The sequence below is a fragment of the Bufo bufo genome, chromosome 1, assembly GCF_905171765.1.
Source record: "Bufo bufo chromosome 1, aBufBuf1.1, whole genome shotgun sequence".
Classification (NCBI taxonomy): Eukaryota; Metazoa; Chordata; class Amphibia; order Anura; family Bufonidae; genus Bufo; species Bufo bufo.
Window position 1 is genome coordinate 239,977,510 of NC_053389.1, and position 22,035 is coordinate 239,999,544.

General features: G+C 41.3%; 1 protein-coding gene across 1 annotated transcript in view; it reads left to right on the top strand.

Annotated features, from left to right (window-relative positions):
- Nucleotides 1-15,999, top strand: part of LOC121005128 (sulfotransferase 6B1-like) — a 39,565-nt gene extending 23,566 nt beyond the window's left edge. Inside the window, exons 4-6 of the mRNA XM_040437697.1 lie at nucleotides 14,032-14,126; nucleotides 14,530-14,716; nucleotides 15,664-15,999. Of these exons, the coding sequence (XP_040293631.1) occupies nucleotides 14,032-14,126; nucleotides 14,530-14,716; nucleotides 15,664-15,782 (401 nt within the window). The 3' untranslated portion in view covers nucleotides 15,783-15,999. The remainder of the gene's footprint in view (nucleotides 1-14,031; nucleotides 14,127-14,529; nucleotides 14,717-15,663) is intronic.
- Nucleotides 16,000-22,035: the final 6,036 nt, after the last annotated feature.

Here is a 22,035-nt window from a genome sequence, read left to right on the forward strand (position 1 = left end):
GAAAAGAAAAATGCTAGTGTGAAAGTACCCTAATAGATAACTACATAATATTTCATTATACCCTTGTATTTGCATACTTTCTTCCATATACCAATACTTATTGACTCAAATTAACTAAATTTGACTATTATTCTTAGACTTTAACCCCTTAAGGACACAGCCCTATTTCACCTTAAGGACCAGGCCATTTTTTGCAAATCTGACCAGTGTCACTTTAAGTGCTGATAACTTTAAAACGCTTTGACTTACCCAGGCCGTTCTGAGATTGTTTTTTCGTCACATATTGTACTTCATGACACTGCTAAAATTGGGTCAAAAAAGTTAATTTTTTTGCATAAAAAAATACCATATTTACCAAAAATTTTGAAAAATTAGCATATTTCAAAGTTTCAGTTTCTCTACTTCTGTAATACATAGTAATACCCCCAAAAATTGTGATGACTTTACATTCCCCCTATGTCTACTTCATGTTTGTAGCATTTTGGGAATGATATTTTATTTTTTGGGGATGTTACAAGGCTTAGAAGTTTAGAAGCAAATTTTGAAATTTTCAGAAATCTTCAAAATCCCACTTTTTATGGACCAGTTCAGGTTTGAAGTCACTTTGTGAGGCTTACATAATAGAAACCACCCAAAAATGACCCCATTCTAGAAACTACACCCCTCAAGGTATTCAAAACTGTTTTTACAAACTTTGTTAACCCTTTAGGTCTTTCACAACACTTCATGGCAAATGGACATAAATTTTTAGAATTTCGATTTTTTGGAAAATTTTCCAATATAATCAATTTTTTCCAGGAAAAAAACAAGGGTTAACTACCAAACAAAACTCAAAATGGGTTGCCCTGATTCTGTAGTTTGCAGAAACACCCCATATATGGTCGTAAACTACTGTTTGGCCAAACGGGAGGACATAGAAAGAGGGGAACGCCATATAGGTTTTGGAAGGCAGATTTTGCAGGACTGGTTTTGTTTATACCATGTCCCATTTCAAGCCCCCCCTTGCACCCCTAGAATAGAAATTCCAAAAAAGTGACTCCATCTAAGAAAGTACACCCCTCAAGGTATTCAAAACTGGGTTTACAAACTTTGTTAACCCTTTAGGTGTTCCACAAGAGTTAATGGCAGATGGAGAAACAATTTAGAAATTTCTATTTTTTGGAAAATTTTCCATTTTAACCCATTTTTTTCAGCAATAAAGTAAGGGTTAACAGCCAAACAAAACTCAATATGGGTTGCCCTGATTCTGTAGTTTGCAAAAACACCCCATATGTGGTCGTAAACTACTGTTTGGCCAAATGGGAGGACATAGAAAGAGGGGCACGCCATATAGGTTTTGGAAGGCAGATTTTGCAGGACTGGTTTTGTTTATACCATGTCCCATTTGAAGCCCCCTGTTGCACCCCTAGAATAGAAATTTAAAAAAAGTGACTCCATCTAAGAAAGTACACCCCTCAAGGTATTCAAAACTGGGTTTACAAACTTTGTTAACCCTTTAGGTGTTCCACAAGAGTTAATGGCAGATGGAGAAACAATTTAGAAATTTCTATTTTTTGGAAAATTTTCCATTTTAACCCATTTTTTCCAGCAATAAAGTAAGGGTTAACAGCCAAACAAAACTCAATATGGGTTGCCCTGATTCTGTAGTTTGCAAAAACACCCCATATGTGGTCGTAAACTACTGTTTGGCCAAACGGGAGCACGTAGAAAGAGGGGAACGCCATATGGGTTTTGGAAGGCAGATTTTGCTGGACTGGTTTTGTTTATACCATGTCCCATTTGAAGCCCCCTGTTGCACCCCTAGAATAGAAATTTTAAAAAAGTGACTCCATCTAAGAAAGTACACCCCTCAAGGTATTCAAAACTGGGTTTACAAACTTTGTTAACCCTTTAGGTGTTCCACAAGAGTTAATGGCAGATGGAGAAACAATTTAGAAATTTCTATTTTTTGGAAAATTTTCCATTTTAACCCTTACTTTATTACTGAAAAAAATGGGTTAACAGCCAAACAAAACTCAAAATGGGTTGCCCTGATTCTGTAGTTTGCAGAAACACCCCAAATGTGGTCGTAAACTACTATTTGGCTAAACGGCAGGACATAGAAGAAGGGGAACGCCATACGGTTTTTGGAAGTCAGATTTTGCTGGACTGGTTTATTTACACCATGTACCCTTTCAAGCCCCCTGATGCACCCCTAGAGTAGAAACTCCATAAAAGTGACCCCATCTAGGAAACTATGGGATAAGGTGGTTGTTGTTTTGGGACTATTTTAGGGGTAAATATGATTTTTGGTTGCTCTATATTACACTTTTTTGAGGCAAGGTAACAAAAAAAAAAAATCTAAAATTTTTCTACATTCGCTATTTAGTTTTGTGGAACACCTAAAGGGTTAACAAAGTTTATAAAGTAACTTTTGAATACCTTGAGGGGTGTAGTTTCTTAGATGGGGTCACTTTTTTGGAGTTTCTAGTCTAGGCTACATCAGGGGGGGCTTCTAATGGGACATGGTGTCAAAAAAAAACTGTCCATCAAAATCTGCCTTCCAGAAACCATATGTAGTTCCCTTCGTTCTATGCCCTGCCGTGCGGCTATATAGCCATTTACGACCACATATGGGGTGTTTCTGCAAACTACAGAATCAGGGCCATAAATATTGAGTTTTTTTGGCTGTTAACCCTTGCTTTATTACTGGAAAAAAAGGATTCAAATGGAAATTTTGCCCAAAAATGGGTGTTTTGGCACCGTTTTTATTTTATATTTTTAACGCTGTTCATCCGAGGGGTTTGGTCAAATGTTATTTTTATAGCGACGACTTTTACGCACGCGACTATGCCCAATATGTATGGCTCTCAGACTTTGGAGACACTAAGCAGGCATCCTAAAACTGCGGCCCTCCAGATGTTGTAAAACTACAATTCCCACCATGCCCTGCTGATGGCTGTAGGTTGTCTGGGTATGCTGGGAGTTATAGTTTTACAACATCTGGAGGGCCGCAGTTTGAGGATGCCTGCACTAAAACTAATATTTGTTTGGGGAAAAAAAATTGTTTCTGTGTCTCCAAAGTCTGAGAGACATAGTTTTTTATGTTCTCTAGGGGACTGTTGGAGATTATAAAAATGTTGTACTCCATGGAAGTGTGATACTCCCTGAAGCAATCGATAACGCAGAGGCCCGGATGATCGGGGCAAGTGTCACATTGAGTGGTGGTGTCCTTCCGTATCCCCCTCTTGTGACACACTCTGCATCTTTTTTGGGTTCGTCCCTTCTTTCCAGTATGGGGGACCACACCTGGAAAGTGTTGGCCAGGGACGATCCGGGCGCCTCCAGTTCCCGAGGTACTCCGGCCTGCTCTTTCCCGGTCCGAAAAGATCAGGTCTTTGAGGACTGCCTCATAGAACTGGAGGAATGTCCCTGTGCTGCCAGCGCTTCGGGATAGTACAAAAGAGTTGTACATGGCAACCTGTACCAAGTAGACCGCAACTTTTTTGTACCATGCCCGGGTTTTGCGCATGGCATTATATGGCTTGAGGACTTGATCAGAGAGATCAACTCCTCCCATATACCGATTGTAGTCGACGATACAAACGGGCTTGAGGACCGTTGCCGCGGTACCTCGCACAGAGACGGGGGTGGTGCCGTTACCGTGGATTGTGGACAGCATAAGGACATCCCTCTTGTCCTTATACCTGACCAGCAACAGGCTTCCACTGGTAAGGGCACGAGTCTCACCCCTGGGGATAGGTACCTGGAGGGGGTGGGCAGGGAGGCCGCGTTGATTTTTCCGCACGGTCCCACAAGCGAACGTGGATCTGGCAGCAAGGGACCTGAACAAAGGAATGCTGGTATAAAAGTTGTCCACGTACAAGTGGTAACCCTTATCCAGCAGTGGGTACATAAGGTCCCACACGAGTTTCCCGGTAACACCCAGAGTGGGGGGACATTCTGGTGGTTGAATCAGGGAATCTCGCCCCTCGTACACACAAAATTTGTAAGTGTACCCTGAGGTACTCTCACAAATTTTGTATAGCTTCACGCCATACCTCGCCCGCTTTGTGGGAATGTATTGGCGGAAACTGAGTCTCCCCTTGAACGCAACGAGAGACTCATCAACCGCGACCTCCCTTCCAGGTACGTAGGCCTGCTGAAATGTGGCCCCAAAGTGATCGATGACCGGCCGTATCTTGTACAGCCGGTCATAGGCAGGATCACTTCGGGGGGGACATGCTGCATTATCGGAATAATGCAGACATTTCCGGATGGCCTCAAACCGGGAGCGTGTCATGGCCGTACTGTACAGTGGGGTCTGGTAGAGTATGTCCCCACTCCAGTATTGCCTGACACTGGGTTTTTGCACTAGACCCATATGCAGCACGAGGCCCCAAAATGTCCTCATCTCGGCTGCACTGACCGGCGTCCAGCCACCGGGTCTAGCCAAAAATGAGCCCGGGTTTTGAGCGACGAACTGTTGGGCGTACAGATTCGTCTGCTCCACCATCAGATTCACCAGTGGGTTACTGAAAAAAAAACTAAAAAAGTCAATTTCAGTAAACCCCACTGTGGGAATCTGGATTCCTGGATTGCCAGCAAAATCCGGAATCTCGGGCTCAAAGTCCACTGGGGGACACCAGCTAAGTTCATCGGCAGGGGGCTCCGGTGGGCTTATTTGGTGGGCCGAGAAACCAGTACGAACCCAAGGGCGGCTCGTACTAGGGTGGGCCACAGGATCCCTAGCATGTGGGGCCCCTGGCTCCGCCTGGCGGCGTCTCCGCTGCCTTGGTGGCTCATCGTCATCCGATGATGATGAGGAGGATGCGGATGACAAAAGGAACGTGGGGTCATCCTCATCCTCACTGGGGCTCTCGGAGTCGGAGACAATCTGGGCGTATGCCTCCTCCACCGAGAACATCCGGCGGGCCATGGGTGTGTGTGTGTGCGTGTGCATGTGCGTGCGTGTAAACCTTTATTCTATGTGCGTGTGTGTGTGTGGGGGCACGGGTGTTCACGTACTAAAAAGTCCAGGCAAAAAAAATGGGCAAGTGATAGAAAAAAATAAATAAAAAAAGTTCAAACTTGCTGATCAGCGGGGGGGGGCAAGTGGCAGGGGGGGTCTGGGGTCTGAAAGCTGAAACAAAAAAGTTTAGAATAAATGTGCTTTTTTTTTTTTTTTCTAACTTTTCCCTTCTATCCCTGCCTAAATGTGCCTCTCCCTCACTGACCCTAACCTACCTGGGTGGCGATGGGTGCAGGAGGGTGATGGATGGCGATTAGGGGGACACAGGAGCTGGTGCTGGACGATGCTGCACGGTCAGGATGCTGGACAGGAAGAGGAGGGGAGAGAGGAGCGCAGGAAGTTTGAATCTCGCGCCTCTCTCCCCTGCACCAATCAGCACCCTGGACAGCGGCATTCAGCACCAGAGCCAGCACCGCCTCTCCAAATACTCGGACTGCGATAGGTGGTGTATAATTACGCCACCGATCGCAGTCTTTTTCCGGTTCATCGGGTCACAGGACACCCGAATGGACCGGAAACGCAGAAAACCGCAGGTCTGAATTGACCTGCGGTTTTCTGCGATCATCGATGCGGGGGGGTCAAATGACCCCCCCCTGCATTGTTACAGGATGCCGGCTGAATGATTTCAGCTGGCATCCCGTTCCGATTAACCCCCGCGGCGCCGGCATCGCTATTTAAAGCCATGACGTACCGGTACGTCATGTGTCCTTAAGGACTCGGGAAACATGCCGTACCGGAACGTCATGTGTCCTTAAGGGGTTAAAGGGCTTCTGTCACCCCCCAAACAGCAATTTTCAGTATTGGACTTAATATAATTGCTAATGTATGCAGAGTCCATATACACCCCTCTTACCTCTGGCTGTGCTTTAAATTCTTTAAAAATAGTACCTTTGTGATATGCAAATTTCTTCACTGCCAGCAAGTTGGGCGGTTACTTGCTGGTAGCCGCCGCATCCTCAGTCTAAAAAAACTCTCTACCCATAAAATCCCGTCAGCCTACACCTGGAAAAGAATCATCGGATGTAGGCTGACGTCATCGGCACAGGCGCACTGAGGAAGGAGCGGGCAAGCGAGCGTCCTTCTCTCAGAGCGCCTGAGCCGAATGAGAACCGGTACGGCGCAGGCCCGGGATTTTATGGGCAGAGAGGGCCAGCGAGAGGAGGAGAGCGCTCGCTGTCCCTGTCAATCAAGTGGAGGAGGGGGCGTTTTTTTTAGACCGAGGATGCGGCGGCTACCAGCAAGTAACCGCCCAACTTGCTGGTAGTGAAGAAATTTACATATCACAAAAGTACTATTTTTAAAGAATTTAAAGCACAGCAAGAGGTAAGAGGGGTATATATGGACTATGTACATTAGCAATTATATTAAGTCTAATACTGAAAATTGCTGTTTGGGGGGTGACAGAAGCCCTTTAACTCTTGACAGACATGAGTCTGCCTTGACCATCTGTGACCATCACTCCTGTATAAACAAAACATGAGTGCTTTACCATAAAGTAGGGATCTTGAAAACCTTACAAATGTTCAGTTTAAGGATATATATATATATATATATATATATATATATATATATACATAATATTTATTCACATTAAGACCAATATATTACCATCATGTATAAAATATATCCTCCTGTATATGTGGATATAGTTCTGTATATGAAGATATAGTTGTGTATGTGTGTGTAATATCAATAATAAATCATCAGTATAAATAAATAAAACCACTTTTGAAAACCAAAATAAACAATCTTATAGAAAGTAAATCCCATAAAAATATTACCATGAAACATATGTAAATAAAATTGAAAATTTTACCTATGAATCTTTATGATTCTATATACTGGATAATCAAATATTTAACTTAATATAACTTATAATGTTATAGAATATTTAACCTGTAACAATGGGATCAAGGGTCTTCTTGGACATATGTGTCACATTAATATTATAAGGCCTCAAAATTATCCTTATTCTTAACACGATTCAGACAAATTTCCTTTATCTCATTTCCAGTATAAATATTAGATATATAATTGTCAACACAAATAATGAAATATGTTGTATAATCCTACAAAATATCTGACAAGTCATTATAAATAATATAACCATCTTTTAACTAATAATTGTTTATTCATTTCTAACTCATATTGTATGCTCGGTCTTAAAATAGCATCCATACCTACTCACATGCGCATACTCACATAACACAGCAGCTGTTCACATCACTCTTACATCATAACATGCTTTTATAGCCAATTAACTTCAATTAATAAAATGATGTAATAAAACCCATACTTATGTATATTTTGTAATGCGCATTATAAAAGAAATTTCAGTTATAAACCTGAAATACCGTATTTTTCGCTTTATAAGATGCATTTTTCCCCCCCAAAAGTGTGGGGGGAGGGAAATGTCTGTGCGTCTTATAAAACGAATACTAGTGAGCGCTTCCATTATGGAAGCACTCACTAGTATGTATTAGGAGCGGGGAGCGAAGCGCCGCAAGCGCAGGTAATACTTACCCTCCCTAGTCTGCGCCACAGCTCCTCTTCAGCTGTCGGATGGATGGAACCATAATCTAAATGCATGGTTTATCCTACAATGTGCCGATCTTACAATAAGTATAACATTCCTCTGTATATACTTATGTTTACCATATAATAATTATGTCATACATTGTCTCATAATTAATCAGAACTTTTATTTAGCTAACTTTAATGGGAAAAGCTAAATCATATCCTTATCCAGGCCAAAACCATTACCAATATGTCTGTCCTCAATAGACTTATTTCTAGCCAATATTTAAACCTATTCTCATAACTTCTCTATTGATGAGATCCTGGAATATCCTGCTCGATGTAACTGGTTTAGAAATTTCAAAATCTTTTAGTTCATTTAAGAAATCCATTGACTGCTTTTTCTTTAATTTTTCATCAATAACAGAATAATAATATTTAAAACCCATCTGGTTTTGAATATCTATACCTTTGTCCTTTAGATTATCTGCCTTAGAAATCTGATCTTTTTCCCTCTGTAGATGCTTCTCTAAAGTCGGTCTATTTATATCTACCTCAGAAATCTGTTCAATGACAATTGGTGTCTGTGGATTTGTGTGTGTGACTGATTTTATCATATGATAGGGTCTCAACATTACATGTAATTTTCTACATTCCTCATAAAGATTATCTTTGCTTCTTTTACATGTATATGATATTTGGGTCTTCTTAGGCCGGAATCTGTCTATTTTTACATCTGCCTGTGTTCTCTCTATACTTATTTATCATTGAGACAGGTCTTGCTTCATTTGCTTACTCATAATGTCCAGAAACTTTGCAGCCTGAAATAATATTTGTTTCTCTGATGCCAACACTAATATAGAAGGCTCTAAAAATTTGAACTTTCTTACAAACATGTGAATGATATGTGAAAGTTTGGCATTCTTAATAACCATTTTGTATGTCCGTTGAAACATGGACATAAATCCAAATGTGGATTTCTTTCTGCCAATTTCAAATTCCTTTAGAATTTCATGTGTGGGCATGCTGTCACTTCTAGTGCACCAAATCAGCTCTTTTAATCTTTTTACATTCTTTTGAATCCTTATAATTAGGGTTGTCCCGATACCGATACTAGTATCGGTATCGGGACCGATTCCGAGTTTTCTCGGCGGTACTCAGCCGCCGATACCCCGCCCCGATACATAAATAGAATACTATGGGCGTAACTATGGGCGGGGCCCGGTGCAGTCACTGTACTCTTACACCGGGCCCCGCCGCTCACCGAAGTATTTATAAACGTGAATCCTTATCCTGTTGTTAAGTTGAACTAACGCTGCCCTCTCCCATGTTCCCATGTCCCCCCTGTATCCCCACAGCACTTACTTAAGCTTCCATAGCAGGCAGAGCAGACGGCAGCAGTAACGTCACTCACTGACGTAGAGCGCCTGCTCCGCCCACTTTATGAGTGAAGCAGGCGGAGCAGGCGCGCGACGTCAGTGAGTGACGTTACTGGTGCCGTCCGCTCTGCCTGCTATGGAAGCTTAAGTAAGTGCTGTGGAGATACAGGGGGATACAGGGGAACATGGGAGAGGGCAGCGTTAGTTCAACTTAACAACAGGATAAGGATTCACGTTTATAAATACTTCGGTGAGCGGCGGGGCCCGGTGTATTGGGGGACACTGTTATGAGGGGGATCTGTGGATGACATATAGCAGTGTCATCCACAGATCCTCCCCATAACAGTTCCATCCACAGATCCCCCACCAAATAACAATGCCATCCTCAGATCCCCCCACCCCATAACAATGCCATCCACAGATATCCCACCCCATAGCAGTACCATCCACAGATCCCCATAACAGTGCCATCCACAGATCCCCCATAACAGTACCATCCACAGATCCCCATAACAGTGCCATCCACAGATCCCCCATAACAGCACCATCCACAGATCCCCATAACAGCGCCATCCACAGATCCCCCATAACAGTGCCATCCACAGATCCCCCATAACAGTGCCATCCACAGATCCCCCATAACAGTGCCATCCACAGATCCCCCATAACAGCGCCATCCACAGATCCCCCATAACAGTGCCATCCACAGATCCCCCATAACAGTGCCATCCACAGATCCCCATAACAGTGCCATCCACAGATCCCCCATAACAGTGCCATCCACAGGTCCCCCATAACAGTGCCATCCACAGATCCCCCACATGACAGTGCGTCATCCACAGATCCACAGATCCCCCAAAACGGTCACATGACATTTAAAAAAAGTATCGGTATTCGGTATCGGTGACTACTTGAAAAAAAGTATCGGTACTTGTACTCGGTCCTAAAAAAGTGGTATCGGGACAACCCTACTTATAATCAACCTGTTTCATTGCTAGACTCCTAGAAAAATTCACAGGAAGCCACAATCTAAATAATTGATTCCTTTGTTCATTTGATGATTCAAATCTGTCTGCATGGCTCTCAAAAATCGAAGAATTCCTGCACACATGAAGGTTTGCATTATATGTGGGGATTTCTTTGCATATTTTCATCAATTGCTTTTGCAATTTTAATTGTAATCATATATGCTTATTTGGAGTAAAGAACACCCGGAGGACTCATCACCAGGATTCACCAGGATTCAACAAGAGTTATATAAAAAATGAATAATGTGATTTATTTTCAGTCTTCATAAGAGTTGATTACTTACAGAAATAGTTTAGGAAAAGTCTTAATTTCCTTGAAGTATCATTGTTGAAGGTTAGCAATCTTCAGGCTCCATGTGTCTTCATCTCTAGCCAGCAAACACCCCCAACAGAGTGAGTGTAAGAAGACAACCCCTTGTCTGTCTCTGTCAGTCGATTATACCATAGATACAGGCGTGTCTTAACCAATGTATGTGCTTCTACATAGAGACTTTAAATATAGGTCTTGACGTCCTCATACAGACCTCCCATCGTCCATGAACATTACTATAGATGGTGTCAGTGTGTAATGTAATACATACTTTATATTAAATACCAATTAATATTATATCACATATTATTTAACACGTATTTGAAACGTCTGTCATTAAATTGCCTCAAATTTATGATCCCTTAATAAATCAGCTTAATCGCATTTGGTTTAAGTCTGACCTCTGGTGGTTGCAATTTTAATTGTAAGCTGGCCCCTTTAATATGGTTGCAATTTTAATTGTAAGCTGGTCCCTTTAATATGCAATGTTTGCTGGTGTATAGACTTGTCATTGTCTACTGACACAAAGTCACCTTCAGCAGAGATCTGCAATGTCTCCTCTTGTTGTACTGACTCTTCCTCATCTATATGATTAAAGTCACCTTCAGCAGAGATCATACATATGTGTTTTATCTCATCCTGCTGAGTTCTCAAATCCTCATTATTCGTACTTTCCTCTACTTTATTGCCAATTCCACCCAGTAGATGCATTTTTACAGATTGCAGCATCTGTGGTTGGAACTTTACTAGTACAATTATCTATGGATCTATCTGACACTAGTCTGTGAAAACCTTCACCATATGGACAATATTCCTTATTTTCTCTTTACTGACTAAAATACGTTTACAATCTATCTTCTTAATATCCTGTTCACTTTCTGCATATAAACTAAACCATATCTTCTGCAGATCTAACTGTTTACTAGGCTTAAACGTAAAGTGTAAGCTACTCTTATCAGCAATAGAATTTATTAATTCCATACTCACAACCTCAGTAGATTCAAGGCTGGGCTTCTGTCATCAGCACGTCTTGGTACGTCTGGCACTTGTTGTCCTCCTTCAGAAGATTCTTCTTAGATTCTTCAACTTACTACAGTTTTTTTTTGCCTTCCTCTGGATCAACTTGCAGGATAACAGGCCGAACTGGATGGACAAATGTCTTTTTTCGGCCTCATATTCTATGTTACTACTATGTTACTATTAAAGCTTGATAATTATTTTTGAGTTCACTCTTCCCCCTCTTCAAGCTTGAATATGAGGTATGGTAGCTCGCCAATTGCAATATGTCTCCAAGTGTATTATATTTATGTATTAAAAATATATCAACCTGATTTGGTAATCCTCTTCAAATCTAGTGTACAGTATGCTTATTTGGAGTAAAGAACACCCGGAGGACTCATCACCAGGATTCAACAAGAGTTATATAAAAAATGAATAATGCGATTTATTTTCAGTCTTCATAAGAGTTGATTACTTACAGAAATAGTTTAGGAAAAGTCTTAATGTCCTTGAAGTATCATTGTTGAAGGTTAGCAATCTTCAGGCTCCATGTGTCTTCATCTCTAGCCAGCAAACACCCCCAACAGAGTGAGTGTAAGAAGACAACCCCTTGTCTGTCTCTGTCAGTCGATTATACCATAGATACAGGCGTGTCTTAACCAATGTATGTGCTTCTACATAGAGACTTTAAATATAGGTCTTGACGTCCTCATACAGACCTCCCATCGTCCATGAACATTACTATAGATGGTGTCAGTGTGTAATGTAATACATACTTTATATTAAATACTAATTAATATTATATCACATATTATTTAACATGTATTTAAAACGTCTGTCATTAAATTGCCTCAAATTTATGATCCCTTAATAAATCTGCTTAATCGTATTTGGTTTAAGTCTGACCTCTGGTGGTAGTTTTTTTGTAAGACAGGTTCATGTTCACTAAGACTTGTCTCATTGGTTTGTGCATGAAAAAGGTACACCAACATAAATACATTGGAAATAAGGCACAAAGCAAAGACGACTCCAAAAGTAGTCTTAGTTTTAGAAAGTCTTATTTTTTTTCATTTACTACTTTAATTGCACCTGTTTTGGAGGTTTTTGCAACTCATTCGGCTATTGTAATTTTTTAGACTAAGGTATCATGCACATGGCTGATGCTGTTTTTGTAGTCCGCAAATTTCAGATCCGCAAAACAGGAACATTGCCCGTGTGTTCCGCATTTAACAGAACATCCTGCTCTATAGAACTGTCCTATCCTTGTCGGTAAAACAGACAAGAATAGGACATGTTCTATTTTTTGCAGGACCGTGGAATGGACATACAAATGCAGACAGCGCACAGGTACGAGAAACACAACACACAGTAGTAATAAAGTAACATATCCAATAATAATGATAGGAAGTCGTGACCCAATGCAAGTTTCACCATAGCTTCTTACAGGGATTTAAAATAAAAAACTCAGAAATTTGTGTTGGCCTTAATAAAGTGGTATTTTATTTATTATATATTGGTGTACTGTATAGTTTTTTGTAGGAGGGTATAAAGTTATAAGGCCCTACACAGCTAAGTACAAACATGGCCTTTTTTGAATGTGTAACCAGGTAGTACTAGGTATGTTCAAGCTTCCAGATTTTGGATGTAAATAGATTAAACCTATTCACTGTCAGCAAGTAGAAATATTAAAGAGGACCTGTCACCATTCCTGACAAGCTAGTTTTAATAGCATCATGCATTCTCCATGTAATAACAATTCTGGAGCATCTGTTCTTATGACTCTATGTTGTGCGATCCCTTTATTATTCCTGCTAGAAGTTATGAATGAATTGCTAGCAGTGTGCAGTAAGGGTACAAAGGGGTGGTAACTCCTAGTAGAAATAATAAAGGAATGGCACAACACAGAGCCATAAGAATAGATGCTCCAGAATTGTTATTACATGGGGAATGCATGCAACTATTAAAACAGGCATGTCAGGAGCGGTGAAAGGTCCTTTTTTTAAATGGGGAAGAACTAAAACACAAAGTGGGGAACATAATCATACTGGCATTTCCTGTGCCATCTTAATAAAAAATGTAATGGTGTAAGAGATGTCATGTGTATTTGGCCAGTTTCACATGAGCGTATTCAGTCTGGGAAACAGGCTCTATGTGGTAGCAGTATTTCCTGGACTGAACACTGCTCCTCTAAGGTGAACTCACAATATAATGACTTATAATGCTGTGCATTTCCATCTCACCAGGGGTCTACAGTACTGAAATAATGCAGTAACTACAGTTCAGTAGACTTGTGGTGAGATGGGAATTCACAAAATTATAAAGCATTATGATGCTTTGAGTTTACTTCAGAGAAGCAGTATTCAGTCTGGGAAAATGTCTCTCACACGTGTATTTCCCCGACTGAATATGGCCTTAGAAGGGCAGAACTTTTAATAAATTTGGTGCATCTTCTGGCAGTCCATGCGCCAAAAAAGTAACTCTACACCACCTATCCGCTGGGGCAGATTTGCGCTATTATTTATGCGAGTTCTAGGGTACATTATAATAAATCTATAAGCCCTGTACACTTTTTAGTGTTGAGAGTGGCGTAACATTGAAAAAGGCACAATTTTTTTTAGCATACTTGGCATGCACCACAATTTGCGACTTTTTTGTCCCATGAAACTGGTGCAAGTTGCATCCCTGATCTATAATAATCTATATTTTGCAGTTACCTGCCTTTTAAATGTATTACTATATTATAATCATTTGCCACTGCAATAAACTTTTATAATCTGTATGTTACAGTTGTCTGCGGGTCGTGGTTTGATCACATTTTAAGCTGGGAAGAAAACAGGAATGAGATGGGAACGCTTTTCCTCTATTATGAGGCCATGAAGAAGGTGAAAACATATAATTCACAGTAATTGATTCCATGTATTTCGAGTTTCTATAGAAGTGAATGGGAGAAATCTCATGTTTGCACTGCCACCCTGGTCCCATTTACCATCATTGTAGCGTTAATTTCCAATACCATAATCATCTTTGCTCTAGCCTGGAACAAGTCCCTAGTATATTGTGGACATATTATTCAGAAAATACGCTGCCAGGATAACATAAGAAACATACCGAATATAATTCCCTAACATAATGTAATCTGCTCCTTAGTCTACAGCATCTGATTGAGACAGTTAGACCCTAAACTACAACTCACAGCCAGTCAGCACACATTGAGAGTGGTGGTTATGCAAGGTTTACATCCTCCATTGTCTTCTATGGTGGTGGTGACTGTTGTTCTGCCCACAGGATATCTTCCAGTCAGTGAAGAAGATCAGCCATTACCTGGGGATCAACATTACCGACAATGAAGTCCAAGAGATCTGCAAGAATACGTCATTCTCTGAGATGAAAAACAATGTGGAGAAGGAAAATACCGACCCGAGCAACACAGTCTGCTCCCTTACCTCCAACAAGAAGCTGATATTCCGAAAAGGTGAATGGCACTCACAGAAAGCTCAACACTGAGACCCACAGCCATCACATAATAAAACCCTTAGGATGGTTCAGTCTCTTAGCCTGCACAGTATTTCACCAGATTTTGCAGTAGTTTGTGCTTTAGCGCTGGATGCCAGTGGAAGCTACCACCATTGGCCACCATGTTTGAACCTATGGAAAACTATATTTGGTCACCCGGTCACTGTGCATATATGCTAGTCCCCTCTCTCCATGTCAGCCTAAAACCCAACACCATACAACAAGAAGGTGCTTCTGTAGTGAGAAAGGAACATCCGTCAGTGCAGTCTAATCCAGACATCCACGTGAAATTTAGAATAAAAAGCAGGAGATATGCTTTAAAGTGATCGGATTAGAATAAATAAAAAATCATAGAAAACTGGGTGACAACCATATGGCTAATAGTATGGCCAGAAGGATAGATAGCAGATTGCCGTGCAAAATCAAAGTCACTATAAGGGCGGCTATATTGTATTAAACAAATAAATAAGAAGGGACTGAATAGAATTGGTGACCTGACAGCGGACAAGACCCCCCCCCACAGTCCCACACTAAATATTCCAAAAGGTGACTGCGCAGGGAGAGAGAGATGTCCAGATGTAATCAGGGTTGCCAACCAGAATTTTTCTTTTTTTATGGACGAGTTATCCCAATATCATGGACAGTCAAATTTTTTTTACAGGCGAATTGGAAAACCATAATGAATGATAAAGATCATAAGTGATACATGTGTACACCTCATTAACAGCATTTATTGTGAGCTGTAAATGATGATAACTTCCATAAAATAGTCTTGTTATGTACCACCAGCTTAAAAAAAAAATCACAGGCACATTTTTTTTTTTTTTTCACGGACACAGGAAAAAAGCTGACTATTGGATGTAGTCATGATGACTATAAAATGTGCTGTCTTCTTTCTCCCTGCAGGGACTGTAGGGGACTGGAAACATTACTTCAGCAACAAGCAGAACCGACTGTTTGATGAGATGTACAACACAAAGATGGACTCCAGCAACCTGGCCAAACACATCCATTACGACAACTGAGGCCGCCACAACAGAAGCATCTTACACTGGGCCTTCATGTTCCATATAAAACACATCAAGTCGGATGCACAAACAGCTTCCTCAGTTACCCTAAATGGGGACTGTTAGGAACAGTGTACGAAACCAAACTGTGGGATGTTGCAGTCATTAATCTAATAGCACTTGGTGAGAGGGGTCGGGCGTCTTTCCTTTGTATAGAGCTGGGGCCATAAGTGTCACTGTGCCATATTTCTTGGACCTGGCATGAGAGAATCTTTGTATGTATATATATATATATATTTAGGTACATCTAGTGCTCCACCTCTTTAATATGTGTTAGAATATAGTCTATATGTAATACTGAGGGAAGGAGAAACTCCTTCCTGCTGCCAACTTTCCTGCTCTCGTGGAGTGCACGTCCAAATCCGTCCACCCATATATAAAAAAGAGCCAGCACCTTCTGCTTAGACCTCATTCAGACAGCTGTAATGTGGGCAGATTTTAGTGTCAGTACTACAGCTGAAAATCCCGACCTAACCATTGAGCTGATGATTCAAATATACAGCATAGCAGGGATCTATGATGCTGTAAGTTCAGATCTTTACATCTTTACCTATGGATGCTAAAACTCGCCCACAGTACAGTCAACCTGAACGAGGCTCATTTAGATTGCCATCAAAGGCCACTGCGCTGACGCAGTTTGAGCCATATACTGTTTCACTGGAGTTTCAGAAATGTATCTCTAAAATGCATCAGTGCAAGGTCTGTGGTTCTGATACATTAACCAGGAAGATTTTGTTACCGTTAAATACACTCACCTTAAACTAAAATGTTACAAACTGTACAAGGGAGGGTATAGTTTGAAACCCGTCAATGTACAAGGAATTTTTATACTAAAGAGATGTAATTGTGGTAAATAAAACCTGGTCTGACGCATTTCAGACTGTAAAGATAGTCATAACAACAGCATAGCTTGAAATACGTAGGTACAATTTTATTTTTATTTTTTTATTTTACCTATGGGGACAAGTTGGCATTGTTCTTACACTTGGATACAGGTTGTTCAATATGAACAAGTCCCTTGGCAGATGCCCATAGACTGGGGTGTCTGAGAGCAGACACACTAATACAGGGATGGCCAACCTGAGGCTCTCCAGATGTTGCAAAACTACAACTCCCAGCATGCCCAGACTGCCAACAGCTATCAGTCTACAGCAGGGCATGGTGGGAATTGTAGTTTTACAACAGCTGGAGAGCCACAGGTTAGCCATGCCTGCACTAATAGGTGTAAATGGAGACAAATGTAGTTTGCAGGAGCAGCCAGAAGGTGGCACTCTGGATAAACATCAAAAATGTACAAATTATACTTTTAATTTGTAAAGTATTCTTGAATTATCTGTCCAAGTGGTTGGAATAGTGTTACATTTGTCTGTAAGAACAGGTATGCATCAAGAGTTTTATACCTGGGAAACATGGCACAAGTAGAAGTTGACTGGCAGGAAGGTTACACCCAATGATTGTATATTTTATACATTGTGCAAAATATAGAAAATTAAAAGTAACCGTATATCCGCTGTATATACAAGCTTTAAATAAACAGTTTCTGCTCTTCATTGGTTTCTCATTTCTCATTCCATAATGTGAATTTCAGTCATGTCTAAGGAGAAGCCTGGGAAGTCAGAGTATTACACTGATGACAAATTCTGATAATCTGCCATGTTAAGGAAGAGGCAGAAAAATCCCAACACTGCAAATGCCAGGGTATCAGGTATGCCCACACAGAAGATCCTGGAGGAATCCCACATAAAAGTGGCCTGCAAGAGTCATCTGGACTTTACTTCGTAATGCTTCACCTCTTCCATACTCCCCTTCCCAGGCGTGGGATTCAAATTTTCCCTACTCAAGGGCGGACATGAGGTGTCACGACATGTTTACATATACATACACCATATATATGCAACACACATCCACATAAATACACCATATATATGGTACACATACATAAACACACCATATATACACTACACACATACCACCCAACTAAGGAGCTAAACTATCAGCGGCACGCAAAGCAATGGAAGCAAACATCTCCAGCTGCCCGCCAGAGCACCGGATCGGAACTTAGCCGGTAACATGGTTCTCCGATCCACTTGTAATTTTAACAACCGGATCTGGAGAACTGGAGGGAACTGGCTGAATCCCATGCCTGCCCCCCCGCCCCCAGTTTGATTTACACCTTGAGATTGGTCAGACCGCCCGTTCATGGTTATACACCATCACCATGTCTGTAAAGGCGATCATACATTTTAAACTTTGGCCAAACCAGCCAATGTCGGTGGAACCAACCGACTCACCCTTAACAGCAGATGTCAGGGGAAAGAAGGGTACTTGATTCACAAATAAAGTACGTCACCATCAGAAGGGGCAGGGAAACATGGTCTGGGGTGGGAGGAATTGGGACAAAGAAGTCTGGCAATGCCTGTCTTCCCAGAATGTGTGTGATATGGGGGGGGGGGGGGGGGGGAATAAACTTTGGTTACAGTTAGGCTTTTTGTGTGGCAAATATGCTTTACCTATAAATACAATTGAAAATTGTGTGTATAAAAAATTCCATGCAGTAATTAACTTTATTAACTGCAACGCAAAAAAAAATTAATTTACCGTATTGTGCGAACAGCGTGCAACCTTACATATGTTGCCTGCACTAGCAGACAGGGAAAGTATTAATGGGGCTTTAAATAAAAAGGCCAGCTATCCCTCCAGTGTATCCAAACACTTTAGAGAGGCACATTCTAGCGATTTATCTTGTTTTGTCTTTTCTGGTATTGAACAAGTTACCCTTCCCAATAGAGGAGGACATGCAAGAAGACACCTCCTAAATCAAGAGGGTACTGGATATTAATCCAGAATATATATTTTTTCTATATGGATTAAATCATAGGATGGACTTGGTTTTAATTTACTAATTTGTTTTTATATTGTTCATGTGTTACCAACTAGTGGGGGGATCTAATATACAGGATAAAACCTCATGACCGCCACATTCACTCGATCTATGATTAAGGGCCTGAATGGGCCAGAAACGCGTCAGAAGAGTGTTTGGATTACATGTTTGCTGTGTATAATGATAGAATAAAGGTCAAGTTTTATCTTTAAAACAGTGCTGGATTATTTTCCTACTTATTTGTACTATACGGATTGGGTTCTCGTGCACTGGGAGAGGTGCGCTGATTCACACATTTTTTGATGTGACTTTAATCATCCAATGTTAGATAGCTCCACCATGGAGGCAACTTCAAGCACAGCGAATGTTTAAGGCTACTTTCACACTAGCGTTAATATTTTCCCTATGACTGCTTTCAATACCGTAAAAAAAAGCTTCCGTTTTGTCCCCATTAATTGTCAATGGGGACAAAACGCAACTGAACAGAATGGAATGCTTCAAAATGCATTCCGTTCCGTTCTCATACCTGCTGTGGTTTGCTTTCCGTCTTGGGCTGCGGAGCAAGACCCACAATGCAAGTCAATGGGGACGGATCCGTTTTCTCTGACACATTAGAAAACGGATCCGTCCCCCATTGACTTTCAATAGAGTTCATGACAGATCCATCTTGGCTATGTTACAGATAATACAACCAGATCCGTTCATAACGGATGCATATGGTTGTATTATCAGTAACGGAAGAGTTTTTGCTGGATCCATCAAAAACACTAGTTCGAAAGTAGCCTTACATGGTATAATCATTGGTTAATTGTGTGAGATAAATAGCATGGGCCAGTTTGCTTGAATAGATAATTATTACACTTACTGGTAATTTGATTTCCTTATATATCACAATAAAACCGTCTCACCTTAGACATGTGTGCTTGTCACTTGAACATCATGGTCTTAGTTCTATTTTCCTAGGAGCCTCCATTTTTGAGAAGGTTGAGATTGATGATGATATTATGCAAATTAGCCCCTAGGAGCAACAAGGGCGGTGTTGTTGCTCTGCTCACTGCCCTTCATGCTATGCCCTTAAGTCTTACAGGAGCTCGTTAGGCCCACAAGCTGTACAGGGATGAATGCAAGCGCCTAGGAAGATGAGACCAAGACCATGATGTTCAACGGTGAAACAGTTTTATAACCCCTTTAAAGCGGCTCTGTCACCAGAATCAACCCTATTAAAGCAGACATACTGGCTGGTAAAGTTCATCATACTGATAAAAACAATACCTTTCTTTTTTCTGTATGCTAAACAGCTACAGAGAAATCTGAGCTTTTTATTCATATTGTAGTGTCCCATTACGTAAGGGTGGGCACTACTAAGGGACATGTTGCCCCCACCTCCTGTGGGAAATTGCTATTGTGTTTTGTATTGCATTGTAATGCGTATTTTCATGTTATTTCCTGTGTACCAGGCCTACTAAGGGTGTAGTTTCTCCTCCCAAGCTGTAGAGGGAGCTAGGGAACCCCCTAGTATATACAGTACAGACCAAAAGTTTGGACACATCTTCTCATTCAAAGAGTTTTCTTTATTTTCATGACTATGAAGGCGTCAAAAATATGAATTAACACATGTGGAATTATATACATAACAAACAAGTGTGAAACAACTGAAAATATGTCATATTCTAGGTTCTTCAAAGTAGCCACCTTTTGCTTTGATTACTGCTTTGCACACTCTTGGCATTCTCTTGATGAGCTTCAAGAGGTAGTCCCCTGAAATGGTCTTCCAACAGTCTTGAAGGAGTTCCCAGAGATGCTTAGCACTTGTTGGCCCTTTTGCTTTCACTCTGCGGTCCAGCTCACCCCAAACCATCTCGATTGGGTTCAGGTCCTGTGACTTTGGAGGCCAGGTGATCTGGCGCAGCACCCCATCACTCTCCTTCATGGTCAAATAGCCCTTACTTTCAACGTTTTTTCCAATTTTTCGGCTGACTGACTGACCTTCATTTCTTAAAGTAATGATGGCCACTCGTTTTTCTTTACTTAGCTTCTTTTTTCTTGCCATAATACAAATTCTAACAGTCTATTCAGTAGGACTATCAGCTGTGTATCCACCTGACTTCTCCTCAACGCAACTGATGGTCCCAACCCCATTTATAAGGCAAGAAATCCCACTTATTAAACCTGACTACCTCTTGAAGCTCATCAAGAGAATGCCAAGAGTGTGCAAAGCAGTAATCGAAGCAAAAGGTGTCTACTTTGAAGAACCTAGAATATGACATATTTTCAGTTGTTTCACACTTGTTTGTTATGTATATAATTCCACATGTGTGGATGCCATAGTTTTGATGCCTTCAGTGTGAATCTACAATTTTCATAGTCATGAAAATAAAGAAAACTCTTTGAATGAGAAGGTGTGTCCAAACTTTTGGTCTGTACTGTATAGTTAGGCCCAAACAGGAAAGAGTTAGTTAAGTCCAGTCCAGGAGGCTAAGTAGCTCAGTCTAGCCTGCCTGAAGTCCTGAGTAAACAAAGCTCAGAAGTTAGTCCAGGAGAAGAGGTTCCCTCCTGAAGTTATCCTGCATCTTACAAAGTACAGAGCAGTGCTAATTCTAACCAGCAAAGTAGAAAGCTGAAAGGCAGAAGGTTATTTGCAGCAAGTGGATTCATACCAGAGGAAGGTTCCCCTCCCAAGGATAAAGCCAGCTATTAGGCATCCGGGCCTTGGAGAAAGTCAGACCGGATTCTGCAGAAAGTACAGCCTGATCTGTGAGTTTATTCCCTCTGAGTTATCTTGCTAGGATTTTACCTGCCATTTATGTCAAGCCTGCCTGATCCCATTATTCTGCATATGGAACTTTATCTGAAGCCTGTAAATAGTTGAACTGTTCAGTACAAAGGAGTTCTGGTTCACTACAACTTTGTGTACCTCAATTATTCCTACAACAAATCGGTGTGCCACCGTTACCGGCACTGGCGTCACGAACTATAAGGGATCTTGCCACTAAACTTCCAACACCCAGGGCACCTCACCTACCACCCGGCCTGGTCCCTATATACAGAGAGTGCCCCAGAGGATCCATGTGCCAGCCTCTCCATCACTGCTGTACGCCTGCCCAGGGTCTCCTACAAATTGTGAGCACCAAGAGTAACCCTCGGTCTGCTAACTGACCCCCGTGACTTCACATTCGCTCACCCTGCAATATGCAAATTAGAAGTTCGAACACCAGGAGGCAGGGCCCGAATCCTTTGAGCACTGCTTTGTAACATCCCCTGTGCTCTTCACACTCCCCTTCCCCTTGATTGCAAAATAACCGTGGAGCTCCAGTTATAGGTCCTCAACAC